The 21,418-nt window shown below is 36.8% G+C and overlaps 1 protein-coding gene across 1 annotated transcript in view; it reads left to right on the top strand.

Moving 5' to 3' along the window:
• Positions 1-14,804, top strand: part of LOC102426323 (N-alpha-acetyltransferase MAK3) — a 29,337-nt gene extending 14,533 nt beyond the window's left edge. Inside the window, exons 5-6 of the mRNA XM_014465246.2 lie at positions 708-763; positions 9,474-14,804. Of these exons, the coding sequence (XP_014320732.2) occupies positions 708-763; positions 9,474-9,611 (194 nt within the window). The 3' untranslated portion in view covers positions 9,612-14,804. The remainder of the gene's footprint in view (positions 1-707; positions 764-9,473) is intronic.
• Positions 14,805-21,418: the final 6,614 nt, after the last annotated feature.

The raw sequence follows: 21,418 nt of genomic DNA, 5'->3' as shown, positions 1-21,418 counted from the left end.
CCTGCTGGCAGGCCCCAATCGGCCTGCCACAGTGGCGGCATGGCGGTGAGGGAAGGAGGAGGGAGGGAGGTGGGGAACTGTGTGGTGGTGAGGCACCGATGTCGGCGTCCTGCATCTGTTCCTTCCGCGCCAGGCCCAGCGACCGTCAACCAGGTCTAGGGACCCCACCCATGCACGAATTCGTGCACCAGGCCTCTAGTATGGGAATACCAGATTTAAGTGTGCCCCATGCTCACTATAAGGTTTGTAGGAACCAACCCAGTGTCTTGTGCCTACTTTGGGTCACAGCAGTTCTAGTGTGATCTTTGGCAAGATTGGTTAAGGGTCATATGCAGTGAGTTCTGGCCAGCTCAAGAAGTTCCTGGGTTGCTTGGCCGTATTATATCTTGCCTTTTTCTTTTTTCCCCTTTCCCTTCAAACAGAATAGCAGAAACTCCTGCTTGGAGCAAGTAATTACACCTGAGAAAAAGGAATATATCAGGACTTGCTTAGGTCTTTCAAGAGGAAACTTATATTGCTATGTGTAGGTTCTCTTGGCCTCTCATTTTAAATCTAAAATTTTTCTCAATTTAAGATAATCTGTGTATCTGCATTCAAGGTAGAACTCAGCATTTGACATTTATATGCTTATTATGATGTTATAATTTAGGTATCTTTAAGAAACTAATTACATTTTTCCTTCATTAATACTCAGATCTATATTCTAGGTACTAACTTGGTTAAGAAAGCTATATATGCCATGGTTGAAGGAGACTGTGATGAGGTAAGTCTTTCTAAATATTTAAGACCTTTTAGGCAGTAATCTACTGAGTATTTTTATAAATATCCCATGATAATTATACTGCAGGTCTTATAGCAATGTACAAATGCAACTTGTAGTGAAATTATATATCATTTAAACACATGAATTTTGGCCTAGAACAAATTTTAAGGTGATAATGGGAGCTAAAATTTGTTTTTTTGTCAAAATGTAAAGGTGAAATCTTAGACATTTTCAGTAAATAAATGGTATTCAGAGGAATTGGTATTCAGAGGACTTGTTATCAGTTAAGTTATCACTTACTGTAAGTTACATATTAGCCTTAGTTTCTTTCTAAATAAAAGTTTTATTTTTAACTCTGGGCCAACTGTCAACTCATATGAAGGACATTTCACATTTGACAAACATCTCTCAGCATTAAATAATGATAAGGCTTAGAGGGTAGGTGAAGACAACTACTTTTTTAATGTGGAGCCATCTACATATTAACCTCAGAGCATCTCTCAGCTTTTTTTCTAAGGCCTTATGGCAGGTATAATTTCTTGTATGTTATAGCACTGGGCTTTTAAACATGGTAGGTGCTCAGTAAATAATGGTGATAGTTGGGACTTTTAAGATTTACTATTGAATAATTTGGGAGGGAATAAGTATAAATAAGGGGAAGTATAAATGTCTGTATAGCAATGATGACTAAGAAGGAACAAAGTTGCATTTTTATGTATAGTAACTGTATGAGTGATACAAGTGACAGTTGTCTTTATTATTGGAGGGCAAATGTGCCTTAGCTCACAAAATACTTGAAATTAAGTAATTTTTTTTTTCAACAACATGCTGACCTTAATAAGTAACTTGCCTTTTAAAAAAATTTTTCCTTTTTGTACAAAATCTAGACCCAAAAATTAACCTTTTGTGTGTGTGTGTGTGTGTGTGTGTGTGTTTTGGTATAATATACCTTCCACTGTCCTCATGCTCTTTAACTCTTCATTCATCTTTCCACTTATAGCTACTATTAATCTTATGATGTGCATCCTCCCATTTTCTAAGCACACCTGTATGCAACTGTGTAATACTTTTTTTATAAAAAATGAAATCACAATTATTCTGTAATAGTTTTTCCATTTAATGGTATCTCATGAACACATTTTATTGTCAGAATATAGAGATTTACTGCAGAGTATTCTCATGATTCTTGTTTACATTAGTTTGTATTCTGACAGATCACCCTAAATGGTGGTTGTATGGAAAGGCCTACAGACATACCGGGCAGCACAGAGAAGTCTAGGATTTAACGATATTTAATTTTACTCCAAATAAGATAATTACACATGGTGGAGGATCTCATATTGTTTGCAGCTTTTAATATAAAAAAGTAAAAGGTACAGTGACCTTGATAATTTACATGGCTGGTAACTAAAATTTACATACATTTATTACTATAAGTCTCTGTATTTGGACCATAGCCACACAGGCTTAGCTCATCCAGAAGAAAGTCAGGCTTTGCAAAAGTAGTGTAACAGTTTGGAGAAATCTTTGGCATGATAAAACTATGTTTTGATCCTCTACTGCTACTGAGCGGAGTGATTTCCAGTGAACAAGGATGCTATGATCAAGGATATTATCTTCTTATGGTTAAGCCTTTTCTGAGTTTCCATAATCACTACCTGTGAGACATGCTTCACTTAATTGATCAAATGTTTAAATAGTATTGGTTTTACTTTGAAAGTTTAAAGGGATGATATGGAGATTTTGGTTATATTGTTTTAGTCTCAAGGTTAAATCCTAAATTAGTGATCTATGTATTATTGTAGAAATAGTCTTGTCTTTTTTTTTTAAATATATATTTCTTATTGATTTCAGAGAGGAAGGGAGAGGGAGAGAGAGATAGAAAAGTCAATGAGAGAGAATCATTGATTGGCTGCCTCCTGCATGCCTCCTCCTAGGGATTGAGCCCAAAACCCTGGGCATGTGCCCTGACTGGGAATCGAACCAAAACCTCCTGGTTCATGGGTCAGTACTCAACCACTGAGCCACACCAGCTGGGCCCTTCTATTTTCTGATGGTAGTGTATTTGTTCCTTCTACTTTATATTGCCATTTCATCCCATTTCATTTGGATTCTTCCCCTTCCACTCCATTGTAACTACTTTCTCACTGATGTATTTGCTTGATCCAGTAGCTTCTTTATCTTCCTCTGCTTATTAAAATACTTGTCAGTCTTTAATACCCAACTAAAATATCAACAACTCCTTAAAGTTTTCTTTACTCCTTCTGGACAGAATCAATTGTACCTTCTCTGGTTTTCTTTACTTCCCTTTTTGTAATATAGTAGTCCCTACTTATCTGTGGTTTCACAGTTACCCATGGTCAACTAGGCTCTGAAAATATGAAATGGAAAATTTCAGAAATAAACAATTCATACATTTTAAATTGCCAGCAGTTCTGAGTAGCATGATGAAATCTTGCACTGTTGTTGTACTGCTCCATCGGAATCCTCCCTTTGTCCAGCATGTTCACGCTGTGTATGTTTGCCACAGATTAGTCACTTAGTAGCCATCTCTTGGTTATCAGATTGACTGTTGCAGTATTGCAGTGCTTGTATTCCAGGTACCCTTATTTTACTTAATAATGGCCCCCAAATGCAAGAGTAGTAATGTTGGTAATGCGGATATGCCAAAGAGAAGCCAAAAGTGTTTCCAAGTGAAAAGGTGAAAGCTCTCAACCTAAGGAAAGAAAAAAAAGTTGTATGTTGAGGTTGCTAAGATCTATACACTGAGTGGCCAGATTATTGTGACCACCTGACATTTGTAGGCAAACGAGCTATAATTTCGCACTGAAGTTGCTAGAAGGCCAGACCATTATAAGTAGGGAAACAGGTTGTTTACCACAACGGTAGAAGTGATTTTTTTCTGAAGATATGGGTAAACAACGCGATTTAACAGCCTTTGAACGTGGGATATATATTATTATGAGTGGCCAGATTATTATGACCACCTCATCAGTACTTCGTAGGGCCACCTTTTGCCTTCAATACTGCAGCGATTCTTCTTGGCATTGACTCCACGAGATGTTGAAAGGTGATGCGAGGAATCTGACACCATGCCTGATGCATAGCACTGTCCAGTTCTGTGAGATTTGATGGTTGTGGAACCAGCTGCCTGATGGCTCTTTTAACTTCATCCCACAAATGCTCAATTGGATTGAGATCTGGTGATTGTGAGGGCCACCTAAGCAAGGTAAAGTCTCCCTCATGTTCTTGAAACCACTCCTGCACAATATGAGCAACTTGGCATGGCGCATTGTCTTGTTGGATGAAGCCATCTCCATTGGGATACGCCATCAACATGATAGGATGAACCTGATCAGCAATGATACTTAGGTATGTTGTGCTATTCAGACGTTGTTCCACACGAATTAAAGGGCTCAAATCATGCCAGGAAAACATGCCCCAAACCATAACACTGCCCCCACCAGCTTGAAGGGTTGTATTCATGCATGTGGGGTGCATGCTTTCATGCTGTTTCCACCAAATTCTCACTCTGCCATCTGCATGATGCAACTGGAAACATGATTCATTGGACCACATGACTTTTTTCCAGTGCTCGACTGTCCAATCCTTATGTTCCTGTGCGAATTGGAGACATTTTATCTTGGTAACTGCAAACAGCAAAGGTGTTCGAACAGGCCTTCGGCTTCCATATCCCATACGATGCAGTGTACGGCTAATTTGCCTACAAATGTCAGGTGGTCATAATAATCTGGCCACTCAGTGTGTGTGTGTGTGTGTGTGTGTGTATCCATCCCATGTTCGAAGGCTGTTAAATCGCGTTGTTTACCCATATCTTCAGAAAAAAAGCACTTCTACTGTCATGGTAAACAACCTGCTTCCCTATTTATAATGGTCTGGCCCTCTACAGTGCGAAATTATAGCTCATTTGCCTACAAACACCAGGTGGTCATAATAATCTGGCCACTCAGTGTATATATTTAACATTTTTAGTTTAACTGGAAACATTTTGGCTATGAGACTGAGGCTGCTAGGTAAAGAACAGAGTAAAATGGAGTTATTTAAACTGAAGGGATTTTTGGTTAACTAATTTAGCCTGATTAAAGAACTGTGTATGAGAAGCCTGGCTTCCAGATCCATCTGCTGTCACTTAGTATAGCTGTGTGATTGTAGGCAAGTCATTTAACTTTTTATAATTTCTCTCTTTGTCTATATGCAATGTGATGGTAATTCTGATCTTAAAGGAATGTTATGAAGAGCAATAAAGGTGTTCATTCAGCAATATCAGTGTGAGTAGCCTGTGAGGTGCCAGACAGTGAGCTAGTGCTTAGGTTCTAGCAGTGAACAAGCCTGTCCTCCCTTAGGAGCTTCCAGCCTATAATACTAGAAAGGGCTTTCTAAACTGTAATGGTTTGGCATATTCTAACAATGGTTTGTTGCGAAGAGAATACGTAGAAGTTCACTATAATTCAACTGCCTAGTTTTTTTAGGACCAAATAACCTTATTATCCTTCAGCTTCCAATGTAATACTCCCATGATATGCACTAAAAGAATAGTTTTATAGTGAATTTCCAGTATAAACCCAGATTCTCTTTAAATATAAGAATGTAAGTGATTAAGTATTAAAAAATAGTTACTTTTTTCCTAGCATTTTTTATTGAGTCAAATAATACATGATCTCTTTGTTTAGAAATTGTGAGTGTGCGGAGAGACTCTTTTCATTTTAGCAAAGGTTAGCCCTTTGTGAAATTTTTTTTCTATGTAATCAGCACCTCAAGTTTGTATTTATGTAGCCGTAGTTAGCTGCAGATGTTTTGAATATTTTAGATTGCCAAATATTAATGAACATGGACTTAGATCTCCTTCATCATGTTTTAAATATGTTAGAGCTCCCATTTGCTGCATTGTTTTTACTTTGGAAACCAATCATGGGAGGTATAGAAGAGTGAATACTATTAAGCTCTAGTTCAGGTTTAGAGACTGGCCTTGAGTTTCATTCACTTGTAAATTAGAGAAAATAATTATTTATAGGGTTATTGTGAAAACACCATAATGACAAATGCATGTAAAATGCTTTCCATAACATTTAGTAAATCTTTGATAAATATCAGCTATTTTATTAAAACTCCTTTTTATTTCTGTGAAATCAGTTCCAAGTTTTGCATCATTGCAGCTTTATTGCTTCTCATATTAATTGTTTTGATTTAACATTTTACTAGTTGTTGTAATTAGGTGCTGGCCTAAAACAGAATTCTAGGAACTAACCAAGTGAATTGTTCAAAACTGAAAACTTTTATTGATCAGACTGGAGTGTTAGGTGGCCTACATTACTTTTAAAAAAATTCTATTTATTTATTTATTTATTTATTTATTTATTTATTTATTTATTTACAATATACAAAATAAATCTGTTACCAGATTGTAGATACAAAATAATTAGCCATTAAATTCTGTGTTTTTTTAAAGAGCGGAGAGATGTGACTTCTTATTTTTATCTTAAAGCAATATGTTTGCTACACAACTATTATTTTAGGCCTTCTTAGGAAAATTTTCTCATGATCCTTGCTTTTTAGATTTTTTAAAAGTTTGTATTTAGCTTGTGATTTGCTTCTATGACTTAATTGCATAAATAATTGTCTTAAGATGGTGCTTTCTCTTTAAGTACTCCGGTCATTTACAAGCTTGGCAATACTTTTGTTTGTTTAATATTTATGTAATATAATAAAAGGTGCTGAGAACATATATAATTAATAAATATTTAAGATATTTCTATATGTCAGGCAATGTGTTAGGTGCAGAGAAAATAACTGTCAAAGAGGTACCCGTCCATAATCACAGCCATTATTGGGCTCACCAACTAAGAGAGATGACATACTTATCAAATGGTAAATGAGAGTGGGTTTAAGGTAGGAAAGATCTCAGTAGATTCCAGAAACTGAAAGTTTAGTGTTGATTCTGGAGAGCAACGGGAGAGACAAAGTTTGCAAGGTAGGTAGAGACCAAATTTTGATGGGACTTTTAGATTTCTTTAGATTATTTTTAATTTACAGACTTTATCTTGAGGACAAGCAGAGAATTAACAAGAGCGTCACACTTCTTAAAGAATGGGAGATCTTTGAGTTAGGAAGCTCTTGTACTTACAGTGAAAGGTGATGGCAGCTCAGACTAGAGTGGTATCAATGGGGATAGAAAGAAGAGGACCAGTTTGAGAGAGATTTAAGGGAAAAATGGAAATACTCAGTGCTTGGACATAGTAGGGGGGTGGAAAGGAAAGAGGTTCTAGGACAGCAGTTCTCAACCTGTGGGTCACGACCCCTTTGGGGGTCGAACGACCCTTTCACAGGGGTCGCGTCGCCTAAGACCATCGGAAAACACATATATAATTACATACTGTTTTTGTGATTAATCACTATGCTTTAATTATGTTCAATTTATAACAATGAAATTGGGGGTCACCACAACATGAGGAACTGTATTAAAGGGTCGCGGCATTAGGAAGGTTGAGAACCACTGTTCTAGGATGACTCCTAGGTTTCAGGCTTGAGGCATTATTGTGATGGATATCTTGTTACTGACATATGGGATCATGGAGGAGGAGTTAATCATGAGTTCAGTTTTTGGATATGATGACTTGAGGTACAATCTTTTCTCAATTTCATTTTTTGTTTGATTCTTGTCAGATTTTTGATAGCTTGAGTTAGAATAGGAACATGCTCAAAGGCTTCACTTGGGCCTTTGTTTAATGATATTTTGTCCTTTTTATTCCACTCCAAACACCTGAGGGTTATAACATTCTAACAGTAACCATGGCTCACTCTATTGATAATTCTCAGTGAGGTAGGTTTAGAATCAATAGAAAAGCAATAAGCTATGAATATAAAAGTTGGGAGGGTGGGATACAGGATGTATTGGTAGAGGAAAGTAAATTAAGGAAAGATAATCACATAATTTTCAAAAGTATCAGTTCTTCATCATCAGAGCCATTGCTACAGTAATATTAACCCTTTGCACTCCGAACCATTCTGGACATTGGCTACCAGCTACTCGACGCTACTTTGCAGCGGAAACGTGCATTTACAGACCCTCGTATTATTTAGTATAATTTTGGAACCAAGTAACGTATTATAATGATATTGGACTTATATGAATTGGGTGACATCGAGGAATGTATATTTGCAAAAAAAACTATTTTATTGTTTATAATTTTGTACAGTATGATAAGTTTTGTAACACTCCCCAATATGCATTGCAGGCTGATTAGTGCATGTTTGACAGTAATAAGTGGTTTGACGCCTGCCACCAGGTGTTTTCCTGTTAGAACACACAATGCAGTCCCGTTTTCTTTGTCCCACATCGGGAATATGTAGTTTATTGTTTAATCCGACACAAAACCCGCTGACATTTCTTGTATATATCTTAGTAATTTTACGATATTTTGATTTAATTTCTTGTGCCATTTCAAGATAAAACTTCAGGGAAACATGGATGTCTCAAAAAGTTGCGTTGAAATAACTCAGTTCCCCGTAATCACTAATAAACTGCAATGTCCCCTGAGAGGGGACATCCGAGTGATATGCTAGAATTCCGATGTCCCCTGAGAGGGGACAGCGGAGTGCAAAGGGTTAAAAAAGACCCAGAAAGGCAATAATACTTTGTGTGTTTTTCTGTTTAAAGTATTGTCTTTAGTCCCCTGACCAGCATCATCTGGCAATTTTAAAAAGTACATATTCTTGGGCCCCACCCCAAACCTAGTCAGAAACTTTGGGGATAGGGCTAAGCAATCTTTTTTAACGAGCCCTCCAGGTACACTAAAGTTTGGATACCTTTGGTCTAGGTTCAGCAAATTTTCTCTGCAAAAGGCCAAGTAGTAAATATTTTAGGCTTTGCAGACCATAGATCTCTGGCGCATCTACTCATATCTGTCCTTGTAAATGGAGAAAGCAGCCGTAAACCTCATGCAAACAAATGGCCTTGGCTGTGTTCCAATAAAACTTGATTTACAAAAATAGACATGGGCACATTTGACCCAAGGGCTGTAGTTTGCAGACTCTGATCTGGACTCTAGACAAGTGTGGTAGTTGTCATTGGGATAAATGATGACAAATTAATGAAAATATAGCACCCCTCCAACAAGCATGTAAACCTATTGTTTGAATGTATATTGTGTAAGAAAACTTCCTGCATATGGGACAAAGTTATAAGTAGATTATAACTTATATATACTTAATCTTGTTCTTTACATACATAAATACAGTAAAATACCTGTAGTTATTTAAAAAAAAAAAATAGGAGTTGGAGGTCAATGGTGAACACTTTCAAATACTGGTTTATTTTCTAAACCATTGATTTTTTTTTTCTTTCCATCTTTTTGTCACACTACTATTATCCACAGGGAAATAACTTATCTTTGTTTTAGTTTGAAACATATTTTCATTACCAAAAATTCTAAATATCACAAAAATCAATAGAACAGAACATGTTTCCACTCCCTTTCTCCCCAAAAAGAATTATTATTAAACTTTTGATGACTATTTTTGTGTGTTTTTTTCTGTTTATCTTTTTAGCTATCAATTTTTAAAAAGTTAAGTATGGTATTTTTTTAAAAAAAATATTTGATCTAATTGTTTATAAGTGATTTGTCAAATTATGAAATTGTAAATTAGTTTCAAATATATAACATTATAACTTAGTTTTTCTTATTTTTTGAAGGTTGTTTTGGAAACAGAAATAACGAATAAGTCTGCTTTGAAACTTTATGAAAATCTTGGTTTTGTTCGAGATAAGAGGCTGTTCAGATACTATTTAAATGGAGTTGATGCACTGCGACTTAAATTGTGGCTGCGTTGAGAAACTGACATCAAGGAACAACTCTTCAACCACTCAGAATCGACCTTTGCATGCAATGCAATTTGTACAGAATTGCTTTGCAGGTGGATTTAGTAATTTCCATGCAGTTCTTATCTGTCAGTGTCTCATTGAGTGTCGCACAACATTTGTTGCACTTTGGCATGGCGCATTTGTTCTGAATTAAAAGAGATTGTTTTAAACTTAAAGAGTTTTTTTGGTACCAGCAAGATGTGCCAGTTGATAGCCAAGATTTGTTTGTTCATTTGCAAAGTCTGCTGACAATGTAATTAATAACAAAGTGATCATTTTACCACAGAACCAGTAAGTGGAACATTATTTTTGTTCCTTAAAAAAGCCAATGTAGATTGTAAAAATCTCTAAGTATACTAACATTTCACATGAAACCTGCCATAGTTTTCTGAAGGAGGTAGGGGGAAAGCTTCAATTTTAGGTTTTATTTTTTCAATATTAAATTTCCATTCTTGAATATTGGTACCTCAGTGATTAGTGAATGAAAAATTTAGGGTTGGTTGTGTCTTACAATGAGTAAAGATAACAATTACATTGCGTCTGCCAGTGCTTGTGTAGATAAGTATATTTGTCTTCATCTCTAGTTTTTTAATGCATGCTACCTTTTTCTTTTCTTTTTTTAAGGCCTTTGCAAGCAAACTTTTTTTTTAATTTAAATTCTAAATTTGATAATAAATTATTTCAGATTTTTATAATTTGGATACTTTTTCCAGGTGAGTGACAGAGTGGTTTACTTTACAGTAAGAAGTTGAATTTACTCGGAAAATCTTTGAGAAATGGTTCCAAAGGGGATGAGAAAGTTGGTGGAGCCGGGAATTGCTGGGTTTTGGATGCACTTTTGTTTGAGAGTGAGGGAATTTTTGGAAAAGAATAGAAAATTAATGTAAACTGATATGATTTTATTTAATCAAAATTATTGCTAAGCTGTGAAGAACAGCTTTTACAATGTAGGTGGAAGTTTTTTCCCACTTGATTAGGATTCACATTGCTTTCACTTCTTGAAATGTTTCACTTTTGGTTCTTGGTCTCTTAAGGTGCATTGTATCCACTTTAAACTGATTTTATTTACTTTCCACTTATTTGAGCAAATACTTGGGGGAACTTTGCTTAGTTCCTAGAAAAACAAAAGTGAGAAATGGAATTTTTTTTTTGGAATGAGTGCTTATGGGTTTTCAATAGCCATCACTATGCTCATAACTTAAATTGTGTTTTGGCCAGTCTGCACTATAACAGATTTTAAAATTAATTGCTTTCAATTGAGTCAGGAAATTTGTGATGATTATTTAACTGGAAAACCTAGGTACCCATGGGGAAAAAAAATTCATTCTCTGTGAAAAATGTTTTATAGGAAACTATGCTTTTTTCTTTCATTTGGATATGCTTTACTTCTTCTCTAGTATTTGGTTTGAATTTTATTTTATGACTATGATTACTGTATTTTTTTAAAACCCTACCTCCATTAACAGTTGGTAAAAGCCCCCTTTCAGGAAAGTTTGTTGTCCTTTTTTTTTTTTATTTTTTTTAAAGGAAAGCTGCTCTTTGCTCAGTGTAATGTCTTGAAAGTGAACATGGTAACAAGTACTTTTAAAATAAAGATATACAGATTTGGTGAAAATAAATCTTTCTGCTGGTGGGATCATTTATAGTTCCTTATTATTAAAGAAACCTTTTTCTTTCCATTTTATATTGCTCTTGAAAGTTTAATGGGCAGAATACTGGTTACATTAAAATATGACCACATAATACTCAGCTTTTCGGTTGACCATTTTGAGTATGATTTTGGTCAAACTTCATTTGGGCTCTAGCATTTAGTGGAATACCAATTATTGTGATGCTTCTGTTATTTTTAATATGGAGGGAATTGAACTAAAAAAAAACAGTACAGTGCTTACATCACCAGTTTTTCTCTCACCACTTTATATTTGAATTGCTGGTTCATAGGTAATGATTATTGATGAACATACATTTGCTTGACTCACTAAAGGGGACAGTTCTAAAGTAGACACATGCTGGATTTTCAGTTCAACAATTATGTTTTTGGCAGGTTGTCAATGAAACCATCACTACTGACCCTTTCCCTCTGAATTGACTTAAGTTTTCCCAAATTGGGTATTTATAAACATGACCATAGCCATGTGATAAAAAGTCATGTGGTTGCTGTATTGTTTGACTAGTGTATGTTAAATAATAGTGTCTACTTTATGTCTTTAATTGGGTATGCAAAAATTGTTAAGTAGACTAAAATTTTAACTTTTAACATGATAACCAGAATTAAGTCTCTTCCAATTAAAAGGGAATCAAACATTAATTTACTTTTTGATATTGGGTTTTTATTTTTCTTGAATAATCTAAAAAATTCCATTTAAAATTGATAGAGTGAGTTCACTTGGCTAAACCTGAGCAAAATTGGTGCAACTTTCTTTTAAAGGGGTGCTGCCTCTTTAAGACTGACTGTGCTATCCACTGACACTGGTTTGGCAGTTAATACTGCTGAACATTTTTTATACATGCTACCATGAAGCTATATATGTTAGTATTGAAGAAGCTAACGGGTATACTACCATTTTTGATATGTGGACTGATTACAATTTCCATTATGTTAAAATAAAACTACTCAAGAGAAATCCACAGGTCAGTAACAAGACAATAGTTTTTGAAGTTGAAGCCAGCAAAATTAAGAAAGACAAAATATTAAAAATTTGGTTTTAATATTTTATGCCTCTTCCCCAAATCACCCTCTCCACTTGCTTGACAAATCTTTGTAAAGGAGTTTGTTTGTCACATGTTTTAACTTTACCTTGCCCTGTGTTGTGGTATTGGCTGACATGTATAAGACTGGATGTGTATATTAATTATGGTGTCTAAGAATCATGAAATTCATCACTTTTCAGGGGCATAGATAAAAGCAAATTGGTAGTGCATCAGAGTTACTTTTCAGTGCACCATGACATCACTAAAATGAGTGCTAAAATGTTACAGGGCTTTCAGGTTTGTAAAAACATAACTATAAATTATATTGACGTCAGATATGAGTTGAGTATAAAATATCACGTGTATCTCAAAATATTGGACTGCTGTTTGATGACTGGATATTGCTGCATAATTTTCTTCTATTGTCCCGTATCCTTTTGGAGAGAGAGATTTAATGGGATTTGAAATGTGCAAGCTGTCTAAATAAGGTGCAGTCAAATAAAGTATGGTTACGTTGTGTTTGCATTTTTCTTTTAGATACAGCTGTGTGCATTTTATGATTGAGTTGTTTTACTTACTAAGAAAAAACCCAAGCAATCTACTCTGTTCCCCACTTCCTGCCTCTCATCTCAGAGTTATTTGGAAGAAGTGATATACTTCTTATCTCTACTTTGTGTTCTGACAAAGTAAATTAGAAAAATGGCAACATGAACTTAAGTTTCCTGAAAGTATTCAAAGTTAATCATCTCATATAGCAGGTATCAATACAAATGAGCATATTAAACCAAAACTTTTTTGTCCTTGTTTCATAGCACTTTATTCCTAAGACAGTTTTTATTTCAATTTCCCATTTTTATTTGTATTTAAGTATTTTTTTTTTACCCATACTGAGACACCAAAGTAAAATAGAGCATTATTTAAAAGGCTTTTTCTCCCATTCTTGTGAGAAGCTTTAAATGGTGTTTATGCTTTCATCAAGATTTATGGATATTAATGGAAGAGATCTGTTTCAATCATGACTGCTAAATTTCATCATGTATACCAAATCTCTCCAATTTTCTTTTATAGTCATGTTTTGAAAATATCTGAGTTCATGTTTTACTTGTGCCTCACATGGCACTTTAAATACTTCATACATTGTCTAAATAAGGAGCAGAAATTTGATACTCTTCTTTCACACCTATGAACAGAGATCAGTATTAACCTGTAGCACAGAAATATAGTGATACTTTTAAACAACTTTTTAAAAAGATGAGTTTGAAAAGTCTCAGGAGCATATGGCACACTGCACTTTCTTCAGATCAGTGCTAATAGCACTTTGTATGATGGTAGGAATGTTCTTTATGTTCTCCAACATGCTAGCACCCAGTAACATGTAGGTATTTGAGCCCATGAAGAGTGGCTAGCATGAAGAACTGAATTTTTAATCAACTGAAATTTAAATAGCTATATGTGGCTAGTGGCTACTGTATTGGACAACATAGCTTTAGATAATACTTAAGCAGTAAAAGCTGAGGAAAGCATGTTTTGGATAGGAGTTTTAAGACCAGGCTATCTGTTGAAATATGAAACAAGGATCATGATTGAAAATTGTCTCTGAGCAAAAGAGTGTAGCTGCACTGTTTATGTTGACAATCTATTTAATTAAAACAGTTTCTGACTGACCACTTCTCTCCCTGCCCATGTTACGATGTAGTGCTTCTGAGGAAAGTAGCCCTTTCTGGATTTTATTATTTGGAAGTTCTTGGAGTTGCAGAGATGCACAGACTCAAATGCCAAAAATTGGTTTCTGATGAGATTGTCATATTTTTAGCATTAAAACATTTTACATAGTTTAGCTAATAATTTCTCATTTTAGATGAATTTGAAATCCTTTGACCTCTAACAGGTCGATTTCTCATTACCAGTGATTATACCGGAACATGGAGGAATATCATATTTATACTTACTATTTTTTAAATCCTGGAAGATCAATCATGGATCCAAAGGCAAGTGTTTTTGTTTCTGAGAGAACCAGATTAATTTTTCTATGTTCTCTGGCCACGGTGTGTCACCCTTGGTTCAAGCTGGTCATCTAATAAGTGATTCATCAAAAGGACAGAGTGGGGTTGGGAGTGCCAGGCTTGGTACAGCCTGAAAACTGCTGGGGAAAAAGCTCAGAGCACGTGTTCTGTTGAGAGCAATCACTGTTTAACCTTCTTATGAAAAAGAAGGCGGAGTAACAGACCACCAAAGTGCCAAAATCTATCTTCTACTTTAAAAAATGTAAACAATACGGAAGTTATAATGTAAGGTTTTTAAAGTGCTAAGAAATAAGCTCATTTTTAGTTATGGATTTTCATGACTACCTCTTTTGCTGTATGACTATATCTCAATTTTCTGATACCTCAATTTCCTGAGAATCTGTATGTATGTTTTTGTAAATAAAATAATTTACCATATGCTAGGGGAAGGACCTGGCTCTTAAAGAAATTGTATAAAGACATTTATTATGGGATTTGTTATGCGGTGAATCAATAATTTCAAAATGTCTTATAGCCTTTTCTCTCCCCCTTGACTGAGGTTTCTCTTTTTTCAGTAAATAATTTTATTTAGTGAGATTTGTGTTCCAGGAAGTGTGCACCCTCATTTGTTCATTTAAAACTGCAAAGATTTGTATGTCTCCTCTGTTTCACTTTCATGCCAAAGAAACCCTTTTTAAAAGCCAGCAGGTTGCAACAACTGGGGAAAAAAAAATGTTTGCTCCTTAAGTAGGCATGCTTAAGAAGTTTTATTTCCTGGGATATAGATATTTTTCCAGAGGAAAATAATCATTTGTTTCGTTAAAGCCATTATTAATAATTTGTAAAAAAAGCATGTGCTTTTAGGAATGCAGTGGTTCCATTAAGGAAACAATATTGACAATTTTAAGGAACTGTTTCTATAATACAATCCACAATTGCATAAAACTTTGCAAACTGATATAAGGTATAAAGTACTTCCTAAATTTCATGTATGTTTATGAATTGTTCAGGATTCAGTGCTCTAACATAGGGGATTGATCGCTATCACTTTTAGGGCCAGATTCCCATGATGGTACATGGTTAGTTTCATAATTTTAAGGAGGCTGAACAGCTGTCTTAAATCTAAACCTGCTGCCTTTAAACTGTGCTACCTCCCTCCCCCCCTCCAATTGTGGCTGTAAATAGTGACTCTTTGCAGTCAGCTAGCGTTATACTTGATTTTATTGTAAATGCAAATAAAAATTGTAAGTCCATCAAGTATTGACTTAACTAGGTAAATATAAACTGATTTCAACCTTGTCTTTGGCCAAATCTACCTGATGGTTTATGATTATTTGGAAATGAAGTACATCGTTATGGATGTGAGCACTGTGTTTGAGTTATTGTGGGAATCATTATTTTCTTCATATTTGGAACAGATAATGAACATTCAGAGGGTTTATTTCCATCCTGATGATACTGGGCAAGCTTTTTTAACCTCTCTGAGCCTTTAGTGGTAACTACCTGGTAAGCTCATTGTAAAAATGATATCATTTATGCAACAGTGCCTAGTAGCCTAGTAGAGTAAATAATAAATGGTGACTATTATTAATATATGTAACAGTAGTATATAATATATTTTGGTATTGGGTTTTATAGCACCATTTTAATGGCAAATCATCTACATATTTCATTAGCTCTTATGAGAGTAGCCTAAACTAGCAAGTGAAGAGAGCAAACTTTGTCTTTTCATTGTGGAGAATACTAAAATAGGTAGAAGTATATAATGATCTCTCTATGTACTTAACTAGGCCCAACACCCATGGCCTGTCTGGTCCCATCCATTCCCCACCTGCCCTCAGATTTTTTTCCAAACAAATCCCAGAGATTATATTTTATCTATAAATATTTTAGTACTTATTTCAAATGGTAAGGCCTAATTTTAAATAACAAAACCACAGTACTATTACACAATAATCTTTAATCATTATATAACCAGTATTAATGCTTCAGTGTTTAGGAAATTGTTTTTGACAGCAGTATTGAGATGCATAAGAAATGGAGAGTAAATAGGACTAGAAAAGAGATCACTCAAAGAGGATAAAGGATTTCTATTACAAGGACAGTAGACACCGAAGTCGGTAAATTTGGAGGTGCAAATGGAGAGAAAAGTGGAAGAGTAGAGCTAAGGTTGAACGGAGGGGGCTGCCTTGTATATCCCAAGTGCCTGGTGTTTTCTTATGTAAGAAAAAGGAGCTGATAAATAAAGACTTAGAAGAAGGGGTTGGGTTTTTGAAGTATAATCAGTGAAGCATGGCAGATAAGATATTGGGTGAGCAGGAGAGAAAAAATAGGTGGTCATACAGGGACACAATCTTTCCCACTCTCCCCAAACGGTTGTTGACCCATGGACTACCTTAAAGAAACTGAAACCTTATAGATGTTCTCTCCCAAACACATTTTTAAACAAAAATTCCCAAATCTTAACCAAGTTATTTGGAAAAAGAACAATACTTTCAAGGAGATACCAGTAGGCTTTGACATAGTTGTCATGCCATCAATGATTCAAGTCTTAAATGCTGAACTAATGGCTTTAGACTCAATAGCATTCTCAGCCTCAAAAGACAAAGTGATTTTGCATTTCTTTTCATAAATTGTCCTTAGGACAGCAAGATGGTTAGAGGGTTTCCCCATAATTGGGATATTTGCCTTTAGTTCCCAGTTTTCTGCACTGTTTACCTATGACCTCAGGCCAGTTGCTTAGCTTCCTTGTGCCTGGTATTCATATTTTTTTATTTTATTGATTTTTTACAGAGAGGAAGGGAGAGGGATAGAGAGTTAGAAACATCGATGAGAGAGAATCATCGATCAGCTGCCTCCTGTACACCCCCTACTGGGGATGTTCTCACAACCAAGGTACATGCCCTTGACCGGAATGGAACCTGGGACCCTTCAGTCTGCAGCCCAACGCTCTATCCACTGAGCCAAACCAGTCAGGGCTGGTCTTCATATTTTTATGGAGTAATTACAGCAGCCTCCCTTTGCAAGGACATTATAAGAAAACTGTGAGAAATGCCCTGAGTGACTTGGCTGATGATAGTACCATACTTAGTGCACTCAGCAAAGCTGCTTCTTCTAGGTGACTTTCCCCCCATTTTATTGCTGCTTTCCTAGCACCTGTAATTTGGTGCTGTTGTGGGGTGTTTCCTGTTCAGGTGGAAGGGTTGAATCAAAAGAAGGTCCTGAGTTAGGGACACAATTTTAATAGAGATGGTTAAGCAAGTGAAAACAGGTTTTTTTTGTTCAGTTTTTTGTTTTTTTAAAGGAAACAAGGTGGGGAGCCCGGCCAGTATGGCTAAGTGATTGAGTGTCGACCTATGAACCAGGAAGTCACAGTTCAATTTCTGGTCAGGGCACATGCCTGGGTTGTAGGCTGGATCCCCAGTGTGGGGCATGCAGGAGGCAGCTGATCAATGATTCTCATCATAGATGTTTCTAGCTCCTTTCCTCTCTGGAATTGATAAAAATACATTTAAAAAAAATAGGGTGGGAAAAGGATAAGGGCCACCCTATATTGAAACACCCCAATATTGTGGTTAAAGGGGATCAAGACATAAATAATTCAGGATAAATTCATCACAGCCATTATTTGAATTTATAAAGAAACCCTAAACCACACGGCTGACTAGAATTGCCAAGATTACATAAAATCGGGAAATGATTTTATGAGTTTTTGTACGGCAGCTACACTAAGTGTATGTAGAGTATGAGCTACAGAATCGTGGTTCTCAAACCAGTGAGTCCAGTTTTCTCATTGTTTAAAGGAGCACCTGACTGGAGACAAGAACACCTGGACATCTTTGCACAACCTGCTGAGCAGAGGATCACTGGGGTCTGGCTGATCACAGGGTGCTTGCAGCTATTGAGATGTGATCCCCTCAGCTTCCGGTGGAGAGACCTGTGGTTAATGTCCTCTCTTCATTGCCGGGAGCACGCAGGCAGCCTGACGTTAGCGCTGGGGGCGGAAGTCCCTGCCCCTGGCCCTGCCCACAGACTGGTTGTGACTGGGACACCGCAATGGACAAATTAGCATATTACCTCTTTATTATATAGATTACTCTATTGCCCTCCCCGTTCAGCACTGGTATGACACTGCTGAGGGGATAGGGAGAGGGCTGGGCTTGATGGGGGACCTAAGGCCATGCCCCCCGCCCCAGCTCCAGGCTAGGAGACCTCAGGCCGTGCCCCCTGCCCTGGCCCGTGCCAGCAAGGCTTGAGGGGGTACCTCAGGCCACAACTCCTGCCCAGCAGGGCTTGACGGGGGACCTCAGGCCATACCCCCCACTCAGCAGGGCTTGACGGGGACCTCAGGCCGTGTCACCTCACCCGGCAGAGCTTGACGTGGTACCTCAGGTCACACCCCCAGCCCAGTGGGTCTTGATGGGGGACCTCAGACCAAGCCTCTCGCCCAGTGAGGTTTGATGGGGGACCCCAGCCCCGGCTCCAGGCCGGGAGACCTCAGACTGCGTCCCCCCATCCCAGCACCTGGCCGGGAGACCTCAGGCCGAGCCCTCCGCCCAGTGGGTCTTGATGGGGGACCTCAGGCTGCGCCCCTCGCCCAATGGGGCTTGACGGGGGGAACCTCAGGCCATGCCCCCAACTGGTGGGGCTTGACGGGGACCTCAGGCTGTGCCCTCTGCCTGGTGGGGCTTGACAGGGTACCTCAGGCTGCATCGCCTGCCCTGGTGCTGGTCTGGGGGACCTGAGGCTGTGCCCCCCACCAGGAGGGGCTTGATGGGGGTGGGCCCAGCCGGGTCTGGGTCTCCTGTGTTTTCAAAGCACGTGAGGGTGGTGGGTGGGGACTTGACTCTAGGTCCCCTGGCGTGCCCCAGACTCTGACAGGAGAGAGATTTTATATACATTTTACTAACTTTCATCTCTGACACTTCTATTATAGAGAAAGGGCAAATAGCAATATTAAAATATTTCTTCTCATTAATTCTCTTTTAATGTGCATGAATTTCATGCACCAGGCCACTAGTAGTAAATAAATAGCATGCGGTGAGATTGACTCCTTACAGTTGTCAAAGTAGTTCCACCTACTTTTACTCAGTCTTTAAAAAGATCCTTTGGGATTGAAAGATAAACCAACACTTACAAATGACATCTCTGTCTAAGGTCACAGCAGTGATGAGACCTGAACCCAGGACTCCTGAGTCTCCTAGTTTTCTTCCTATCTGACCTGGTGCTTGATGAAACCCAAAGGGGACAGGCAGAGTCCAGTATGTTTATTTCTGTTGGATAAAATTAAAACTTTAATGAATCCTACTAAATTATTTAATAGGTCCAATTTGTAAAATCCATTAAAGCATTTAGGATTAAGTGGTTTTTCTTAACATCTAATTGGTTTATAATAATTAGGCCTGTAATATCTTTCAAGGGGACTGAAATTGATTTCTTTTTAAAGCAAAACTTGCCTTCCATATTGTCTCATTCTATAAAAATGGAAATGAATACTCTTATTTAGATTATTTATGTTTACTTTTAAACTTTTGAAGTATTGTGCTCTAGTATATAACTCTCTTGCTGTATTTCCAGTAAATTTTTACTTTATCAAACTTCAAATAAGCCTATAGAAATATGTTTCTATGGGAAAGGAGTTTATAGAAAAACTACCTTGATTCAAGTTTAAATTCTAATTCAAATATGTAAAATATTTTAAAACACTATGCAAAATCAGATTATACATATTTTATTTGTAATGCTAAGTCTCAAAAATGCAAACATTAGGAAATTATTTTTGTGTATATATGTGTGAATAATGTGTGTGTAGATATGTGTATATATATGTATATATGTGCATATATATACATGTGTGTGTGTGTGTGTGTGTGTGTGTGTGTGTGTTTTATTTTTGTGTATTAGATCCTTTTCCTGGTGGTAAAAACTTGCTTGAATTAGGTTATCAGCTGCTGGTGATACTATGTTATATGACTGTGCCGGTCTCTAAAGCTGGTTTCAAATAGAGTAGGATGCTACTACACAAAACTTGCGCCACTTAAAACACTGGACAGGTCAGGGATGCCAAGCATACTGTGAGAGAAAATCTTTACTTTCCTACTCATAAAAACGGTGTTATCAATATGTGCCTTTCAGGGTAGTGATGTGGGTTCCACTCGAGTAATTCCATGACAGTAGGAAATTTGTTCATGGCTGTATTTGTTCACTGCCTAGATCAGTGCCTGGAACACATCTGGCATCAAATAAATGCTGATAACATAAATGCATTACTTGATGCAGAATACTTTGTGAAGTGCACTACAAAAAATATTCAGACTTAAAATCATCAGGAGTCCAAAGTGTGAACTGGCAGGCAATCTGTATTTTCCTCCCGCTCTTTCTCCCTCCTTCCCTACATCATTCTTGAAATTTGCATCATCTGCTAATGTTCTGTACTAAGAACCCGCTCTAGGCTTGGCATCTTGCTGGGCACTGAGGAGACAGAGCCAACTGAATGGCTCTTGTGGGACTCACAGACCTACCTAAAGCTCTGTGTGATATGCAGAGGTGATCGCTAAATTATTTTTTGTGATGCCAGAGATGTTGACAAGGTAAGAAATTCGTAGATCAGCACAACCCTAGATATTTCTGAATTATTTTTTTTGTATTTTAAAAAAGATGCAAAAACCTTAATTTGTTGTGAATGTAAATATTTTTTTATTATGTCAATTGCTCAGACACATAAATCCAGATATAATTAACTCCAAATTGTAAATTAGACCTAAGAATTTGAACAAGAAATTTTCATGGAAATTGAGATATTGAATTTATATATTCTGGCCGCAAAGAAGTAATTTTTTATAAACAAGGCAATTGGACACTTGTTTTAAAATCACTTGCATATACCTTCAGTTATAAAAAATAACTTCAGTGCTTTAAAACCAACAGTGCTTTTAAAGCTCAGTGTACATTTTCAAGCTTTTCTAATCTGTAACTCAAATTTTCCTATTCCTTGTCCACCTGGTACACCACGTCTTCTGTCTTCCCCACTCAGAAAACCTTGCCAAGTCAGCCGTAAAGTCAGTTTGCTGGCAAAACCAAGGA

This window comes from Myotis lucifugus, unplaced genomic scaffold (genome assembly GCF_000147115.1).
Source record: "Myotis lucifugus unplaced genomic scaffold, Myoluc2.0 scaffold_284, whole genome shotgun sequence".
Lineage (NCBI taxonomy): Eukaryota > Metazoa > Chordata > Mammalia > Chiroptera > Vespertilionidae > Myotis > Myotis lucifugus.
Note: the sequence above shows the minus strand (reverse complement) of the source record. Positions and strands in the feature narration are given on the sequence as shown.